General features: G+C 42.7%; 1 protein-coding gene across 7 annotated transcripts in view; it reads left to right on the forward strand.

Moving 5' to 3' along the window:
• CFAP20DC (CFAP20 domain containing) overlaps nucleotides 1–5,057 on the forward strand; it is a 297,986-nt gene extending 292,929 nt beyond the window's left edge. For all 7 annotated transcript variants that reach the window (XM_024124132.3, XM_028479359.2, XM_028479361.2 and 4 more), the window contains one exon: nucleotides 4,849–5,057. In XM_024124132.3, the coding sequence (XP_023979900.1) occupies nucleotides 4,849–4,961 (113 nt within the window). In that variant the 3' untranslated portion in view covers nucleotides 4,962–5,057. The remainder of the gene's footprint in view (nucleotides 1–4,848) is intronic.
• Nucleotides 5,058–8,816: the final 3,759 nt, after the last annotated feature.

An 8,816-nucleotide genomic window follows, 5' to 3' on the forward strand; every position in this document is an offset into this window, starting at 1 on the left:
TGTGTAGGCTTCCTGGTGGAGGGGACTAGTGCCTGTGTTCTGGTGGATGAGGCTGGATCTTGTCTTTCTGGTGGGCAGGTCCACGTCTGGTGGTGTGTTTTGGGGTGTCTGTGGTGTTATTATGATTTTAGGCAGCCTCTCTGCTAATGGGTGGGGTTGTGTTCCTGTCTTGCTAGTTGTTTGGCATAGGGTGTCCAGCATGTAGCTTGCTGGTCGTTGAGTGAAGCTGGGTGTTGGTGTTGACATGGAGATCTCTGGGATATTTTCGCTGTTTGATATTACGTGGAGCTGGGAGGTCTCTTGTGGACCAGTGTCCTGAAGTTGGCTCTCGCACCTCAGAGGCACAGCACTGACTCCTGGCTGCAGCACCAAGAGCCTTTCATCCACACAGCTCAGAATTAAAGGGAGAAAAAGTAGAAGGAAAGAAAGAGGAGAAAATATAGTAAGACAAAATAAAATAAAGTTATTAAAATAAAAAATAATTATTAAGAAAAAAAAATTTTTAAGTAAAAAAAAAATAAACGGATGGACAGAACCGTAGGACAAATGGTGAAAGCAAAGCTATACAGACAAAATCTCACACAGAAGCATACACATACACACTCACAAAAAGAGGAAAAGGAGAAAAAATAATAAATCTTGCTTTCAAAGTCCACCTCCTCAATTTGGGATGATTCGTTGTCTTTTCAGGTATTCCACTGATGCAGGGTACATCAAGTTGATTGTGTAGATTTAATCCGCTGCTCCTGAGGCTGCTGGGAGAGAGTTCCCTTTCTCTTCGTTGTTCGCACAGCTCCCGGGGTTCAGCTTTGGATTTGGACATGCTTCTGTGTGTAGGTCGCCGGAGGGCATCTGCTCTTCGCTCAGACAGGACGGGGTTAAAGGAGCAGCTGATTCGGGGGCTCTGGCTCACTCAGGGAGGGAGGGGCACGGATGCGGGGAGAGCCTGCAGCGGCAGAGGCCAGTGTGACGTTGCAGCAGCCTGAGGCGTGCCATGCGTTTTCCCGGGGAAGTTGTCCCTGGATCACGGGACCCTGGCACTGGCGGGCTGCACAGGCTCCCAGGAGGGGCGGTGTGGAGAGTGACCTGTGCTTGCACACAGGCTTCTTGGTGGCGGCAGCAGCGGCCTTAGCATCTCATGCCCGTCACTGGGGTCCGCGCTGTTAGCCGTGGCTCGCGCCGTCTCTGGAGCTCCTTTAAGCGGCGCTCTTAATCCCTTCTCCTCGCACCCCAGGAAACAAAGAGGCAAGAAAAAGTCTCTTGCCTCTTTGGCAGCTCCAGACTTTTCCGGGACTCCCTCCCGGCTAGCCGTGGTGCACTAACCCCTTCAGGCTGTGTTCACGCCGCCAACCCCAGTCCTCTCCCTGGGATCCGGAAGCCCGAGCTTCAGCTTCCAGCCCCTACCCAGCCCCGCGGGTGAGCAGACAAGCCTCTCGGGCTGGTGAGTGCCGGTCGGCACCGATCCTCTGTGCGGGAATCTCTCCGCTTTTCCCTCCGCACCCTGTTACTGCGCTCTCCTCCACAGCTCTGAAGCTTCCCCCCTCCGCCACCCACAGTCTCCGCCCGCAAAGGGGCTTCTAGTGTGTGGAAACCTTTCCTCCTTCACAGCTCCCTCCCACTGGTGCAGGTCCCGTCCCTATTCTTTTGTCTCTGTTTATTCTTTTTTCTTTTGCCCTACCCAGGTACGTGGGGAGTTTCTTACCTTTTGGGAGGTCTGAGATCTTCTGCCAGCTTTCAGTGGGTGTTCGGTAGGAGTTGTTCCACGTGTAGATGTATTTCTGATGTATCTGTGGGAAGGAAGGTGATCTCCACGTCTTACTCTTCCGCCATCTTCCCTATTCCCATTTAAAAATAAGCAAACGAAGGTTCAGTGAGGTAAAATAATCTGTAACCAGTCTAAGGGCATGCAGGTGGTGAGCAGCGGGGCTCCCATCCATCCCCAGGTTTGTTGGATTCTAGAGCCCAGGGGTGCTCTTAGCCACTTCCAGTTTAACTCCTCATTAATCTTTAGTAGCTGTTTTTGTTTCATGTGTGTATGTCACATGTACAACTAGGCTGTCTCATCCATAACCAGACTGCTCAGTCACGTAGCAAGCACACAGTGGTTACTTATTGATCGCCTGGTTTGTTCCGTTCTCCAAAGTAGCCCCAATATGAAAGGGTTGATGGATTGAACATCTGAAAGTAAAGGACATGCACACTCTCCTTTGATGTGCAGAAGTGACCCAGGGGATCATCTTCAATATGAAACAGCCACTTGAAAAGCATTCCCACCCTCTCCTACTTAGAGGAGGAGGGTGGAGGCAAGGCCCTAGGGACCACTCTTAAGGTAACAATAGAAAATAAAGGAAAGGCAGCCTGCCTTCTCTGAGTTCCTGTTCTTAATCAGAAACTGTGCAAGGTGCTCAGGTCAGCCACCACTATCAATGTGGCTGTTAGCTATAAGTCCTGTCATATTTCAAGTATGCAAGAAGCCACTGCAGCCAAGAGTCACAAAAACTCATCAAAGGCACCATAGGGGTCATTGGATCTGGCCCCCTGTCCTACACAGGGTTCGTCTACAAAATCTCACACAAATGATTGCCCCAGTCCCCGCTTCACCCTCCCTAGAGTCCCCGTTCCATTTCCTGGTCAGCTCCAGTGTCTAGAAAATTTTTCCTTGTGCTGAGCCAAAATCTGGCTCCTTGTAACTTTCACCCATTGATCCTGTTGCTTTCTCTTGGAACCCCACAGCATCTTCTTAATTTCCCATTCATTTGCCACCCTTTATATACGTGAAGTCAGAAGGGCTGTTGTCACTTCCATCAAGCTTTCCCTTTTCTGGAGTTAATAAGCTCAGTTCCTTTGGGCCTATTGAGCTAGTTGCCTCTGCCCCTCCCACAAGGACTGTCTCATCTTTGTCAGTGGTTTTGGAAGTATGAAAAATCAAAGTTCTTTTGTTTCCAGAACTGATGTCTTTAAATGTAGGAAACCTTTACAATTTTTTACTTTCCATATTTAAATCCCCATAATGTAATAGCTTCCAATTGAATGTGTTACACTAGTATTGTGTTAACAATAAGATCAAGCAGGTATGGTCAAAAGAACACTGAACTGGGAATCTGGAAACCCAAGTTCATCCCTGACTCTGCCTCTAACTCACCAAGTGACCTCAGATGAGCTGTTTAACTTTGTAGACCCTGTTTCCCTCATCCATAAAACAGGCACAATAATTCCTGCCTCTTTCACAGGATCATAACAGTCAAATGAGCTACTGCTTTCTAAACAATCGGGGGTTCTACTATTTGAGATGTTACTAAGCAAGGCAGATGAAATCATTCTTCTGTTAAACCCCACTTTTTAAGAACTGCTGGCACTGCATGCAACTCACCAGAGAGTCCGCTGATTTATTGTTTCCCCCAGATCACTGCAAACCCCTTGAAAACAGGGCCTCTCTCTTACATCTTCATATCCCCAACACCTGGCTTGGTGCCTGGGGCAGGGAAGGATCACGTTAAATGTCTTTGGGTGGTTAGGATGAGCAGAGGAACGGCTGTGGTCCAGTTTCAAAACCCCACTCCACCATTTTGTCACCACTCCCTTGGCCTTAACTCCAGTTTGTCACTGTCCTGACGGTGTCCATGCACCAGCTTAATCTGATTTTGGCTGGGTAAGGTGAGGTCCCACCATCACCACCGCTACCACCGCCTTCCCTTCCACCACTGGGCAGTGACGCTTAAGATCACAGCTTTGTTTCACAATCATTGATTCACCCTTTCAAAAAGTACTCAGTATTTACTGAGCCTCTGTTCTGTGTCAGCCCTGCCTATGTCCACCATCCAAGCCACTTCAAAACTGACCCTGGTGAGCTTGTAGCCCAAAGGTTTGGTCTTCTTTGGTCCTTAGTAACCTGTGCTAAGGAAGAGAGACAAGTGTTGTCTTAATCATCCCCTCCTCCCTGAGCCTGCTCTGGTCCTCTCCAGCTGAGGGAGGTCTTGCCCTCCCAGCCTCCAAGCCTATTACATGGATTCTGAGAAGTACTCAGAAGTCACTCGCTTGCTAGTGCTAGTGATGGCATCAAGTACATAAGTACTGAGCGCAACACAGGGCACACAAAACGTGGTCAGGAAATATCTTAGTAAAGCTTTTTTTTTTTTTCATCCCATGCCATTTGTTGAAAACCAACCAAACCTTGCTAACCTTGTTGATTACTTAGGCGGTAGGTGTTCTCTTCATCCAAACCATCTAAATAGCTGTCACAAGAAAAATAAAATCAAACCATGTTCATTTTCCCAGCAAATTTGACAGATCTTGCTACCACTAATAAAATTACAGATCATCTGACATTGTTTTCCATATGTGTTCTATGCTTTGAGTATCATATTTCTAAACATTATTTTAATTCATGTTATTTGGTAGTCCTTTTAGGTTGTATGAATGAGGATTGAGCTCTTTATTAGATCATTTAATTTGCGCTGTTTGGCATTTGTGCAGCTCTGGCCCATGAAGAAGTCTAGAGCTGTGATAATCAAATTTTGAATCCTGTTCAAGTATCCCTAATCCTCATAGCTCTTTAGTCCTTTGGCCCTCTTCCTTAATCCTTTCTCCTCCCTTCCAGTTCTCCACGCTCATTTTTCTTGTGCTTTATAGCGAATCTGGCCCCTGTGATCACTGTTTCTTCTCTGTCTTACACTGCAAGTATAGAGTTATCACATCTGCAGCGCTCCTCCATTCCAGCACTGACATCCTGCCCGCATAAGGACAGTCTCCCAGGAAAGATGATTCCTGCTTCCTTGCCCTTCTCTGTTGCAGTTTAAGAATTATGGGCCAGGCCAACAGCTAACATGACGGTGGTTCCCCTTCCCACAGGTGGAGAAGACCTGAGAGTGGAAGAGGACGAGGAAGTGCTGACTCTGCTGTATGACCCATGTCTGAACTGTTACTTTGATCCCCAGACTGGGAAATACTATGAGTTGGTGTAACGCCTCCTTCCAGGGCAAAGAATGGCCACCCCAAGCGGAGCAGGATAGCAGTTCTGACTGGCATCACAATGCATGTGTGGGCCAGGCCCATGGAATCAACAGTAACTAAGAGAAATGAAGTTAGTTTGTACATAGTGTTCAATATTAAGACTACCTACATTCTTTTTGTAGATGGGTGTGATTTTTTGGAACTGTGAAGGAATTAATACAGAGATAAGATTTTAGAACTTTGAATTGATTCTTATTTGTTGGTTCTCATCCTACATATAATTTTGTTTATTTCATATAATTTTATGTAAATGAATTAAGAGTTATTAATGCACATTTTTTACAGTGTTAATCTGTAAATGATGGCTTGATATACAGAAAATGTATTCTTGTTTAAAAGATACCTGGGTACCTTTTATTTTATTACCTATTTGTATTAAAAATAAAGTATGATATGGTCAGAAGAATACCTTTTAAACTGCTTCTTTTTATTTACCCCACTTTCTTTACCAGAATATTCCTAGATGGTATTTACCTTTCCTTAGATTATTAGAGAAAAGATTAACTGTGAAGCAGTCAGACTTTATGACCATATTTTATTGGTACCGACCTCGCTATTTCCATTGCATTATAGTTCATCCAGAGTTTGCCAAAGACCACAGCATTGTTAATAACTTAAGCTGCTTAGCTCTGTGCTTTTTTTTTTTTTAATTTTTTACCAATTGTCTCTGAATTCTAATAATATGATCCAAATCTATCTCCATGGATCCAAATTTAATAAGAAGTCACCCATGTGAACACCCCACATACCTCACCACTTCTGTGACTTGGACCTGGAGAAATGGAGGAGGCTTCCTTTGGTCTTTAAGAATATGTCACTGTAACTCTGCTTGCTGCATCACAAGGAAAAAAATCATGTGCTTCCTGAATTCGAGTAGACCAGCCTTGAATTGTGTGCCAAGTATATAAATATTGAGCTCAAGGAAGTACTTTTTCTATTAGCTGGCATGTTTTGTTACTTAATAAAGATTTTTTAATGAAGAAGAGTACCATTGGAAATGAAAAATTATTGGTGTACAGTTGGATTTAATGGCAGTACTATAATTTCATTTAATGTTGCTTGATGGAGGAAATAAGAGCTCTTTATTCAGGAGTAGATTTGGGCTCCTGTTCAAGGATCATACATTATTTAGAACCGTGCCTGGTATTTGATAAGCTTTTAATCCTATTGTTCACAAAGAATACCTTTGTTATGAATATTTCTCCAAGATCTTCATACTTACAAAATGCAGAAAAAAACTGCAGCTTCAGAAAGCATGCAGAATGATAAAAAGAGTTGGTTATGACCTTGAAGATTGGAGTAGGACTTGGAAAGCCTTGTTCCTTCTTTAGTGAGTCTCAGGATCATCCACGTAAATAGGGGAGTCAACTAAATGTCTATACTAGTTAAGATGTGAAGTTACAAATATCAAAAACATCATGAGGTAAAAGTAATTAAGGATACAAGAGTGCCTTGTGAACCCCCAAACAGAATGCTGCAAGGCCTCTGACTGGACTCAAGCTAGAACCTAGAAAACTCTGTTGGGATTCTTGAACTGCAAGCAACAGACACCCTTGATCCCAGAATTCAAAGAGTTGTTGAACAATCAGACCCCAGGAGGCACAGGAATCAGGCAGCTCCAGGGATCCTATAGTAGGAACTATCAGTTTCTCTCGACAATGGTCTCCAAAATGACAGTGCCACCTTTTTCTGCCTTGAGTCTCTGCTCAAGGGGCAAGAGGCTGGTAGGCTTGACTTCTCAGTTATCCCCAGGACTACATGGAATGGAAACAAGATAGTCCCTGAAGAAGAGGGTGCTATTAACAAAATGGAGAGGGACACTAAGCAGGCAAAAATGACAGATGTCTACCCTGGGCATCTAAAAATGTTGTCTCTGCGACTCACCTCTGATCCATTTTGCCCATCTCTTCTCTCTTCTCTCTCCCCAAAATTTTCTCAGCTATTCAGTCCACCCACCAGAACAGTTAGCCAACCACAGCCCATACATCCAACCACACAGAAATATTAACTCTCAATTTCAATTCAAATATCCCAGACTTGGGATTCCAACTGGCCCACTTTGGTCCAATGGCCATGAGAACCCTCTTCTGTGGATGGTGGAGAAAGGCAGTTAAGGAGTTTCTCATGAACCAAGCAGACACTCCAAAAATTATCTACCACAAGGTCATATTTTACACTTTGTTTGTTTAAAAGGAGTACCTTCAAATTCTGTTGAGATTTCTATAGAAGAATTGAAAAATAGAAATAGATATGCTTCACACTGCCAATTTTAAACCAAACTGGTACAGCCAGATTACTTGGAAATTCATTGACTGGGCTATATGGCTTCACTTATCAAATTTTGCTGCATATGAGAATCTCCTGGGAGGTTTATAAAAATACTTCTATACCCAGGTTTCACCCCCAGAACGTTTGATTTGATTGGTCTTGGGTGCACCCTGGGCATTAAAAACTTTTAAGACCTCCCCTGGCAATTCAAATGTGTCGTCATGCTTGAGAACCACAGTTATAGATTAGATCCAATGTGATGAGAGGGCACATTTGCCTCATGGCACATGTAGCAGTGAGGAAAAGTTTATATTATTATTAGGTTCCACTTTCAAGACCTGGATTTCTACTATTCTCATCAAATGTGTACTAAACATTATATCTCAAATTGACTATTGCAAATGGATCCTGAAAAAAATAATTGAATTCAATATGGAAATACATCTTAATATAATTTGGTATCAGTTTGGGGATTGATTCAGTTTCTTGTTTCATACAATTCAGGATGCAACTTGTAAGTGACATTAAGTCTTAAATCTCTAAATTATTATTTAATTACAGAGCCCAGGAATTATAGAAAAAAAACTGTCAGCTGATTTGTGGCATCAAATCAATAATTTAGCTTCCCTGGCAATTATAATTTCTCTCTCTAATTAATTTAATTTTATTTTCTGTTAAAGGAAAAATACTGACAGATGAAAACTACATAGACACTTGCATAATAATTTGCTGTATTGTATTTCTCCATATTTTTAGATTAGCTTCATTTGAATCAGTCATTTCAGCCACATCTTGATTTTTTTTTTGAAGTACAAACTGTTTAATAACCAAGAATATGTAGTCACAGACTGTACTACCTGAAGGACGATTAATTAAAGAACTAATTTTAAAGTTGCCCTTTGGCTTTATTTAAAAATCTAGCTGCTGAAAGTTTCTGGATTGTTCTTTTTTTAAAAACTGTTTAATGATAGCAAGTACAGTACTAAAGCTAGGTTTATTCCAGGTGGCCTCCTGAGACTCTCAATCATCAGTCAAAATGGCCAGAATAATGATTAAGAATCTCCTATCTGCATATGGTTGTACTGTAGGATTTCTATTTCATACATCATTCATTTTGCATTCCAGAAAAGTTAATCATGAAGAGCATTCTTCTCAAACAAATCCTATTTTCTCTTTTTCTTCCATTATAATAGTTGTGATAGAATCATCTAATTGGACCTAGGAAGTACAATCGAGATCATTTCTTTAAACTCTGATTTTATAATTGAGAAAAATGAGATTCTGATTGGGAAGTTAATTATCCAAAGGCAATTTGCAGAAGGGAGAATGGAATCCATGACTCCTCACTTCCAACCCAGTTCTTTTCCCACCCTGAGGGAATTAAGATGAGGATTCAACTGACAGAGTTAGGTGGACATCACAGTCACTGTACAGTGGCCGCTAGAGGACACTAGAGCCTGCCAGGAGTTTGGGTTCTCTGTTTTCATTTAGTGTTTTCTTCTCTTTTGTTTGTGTAGATTCTTCCTTCCATACTAGGC

The sequence above is a fragment of the Physeter macrocephalus genome, chromosome 18, assembly GCF_002837175.3.
Source record: "Physeter macrocephalus isolate SW-GA chromosome 18, ASM283717v5, whole genome shotgun sequence".
Lineage (NCBI taxonomy): Eukaryota > Metazoa > Chordata > Mammalia > Artiodactyla > Physeteridae > Physeter > Physeter macrocephalus.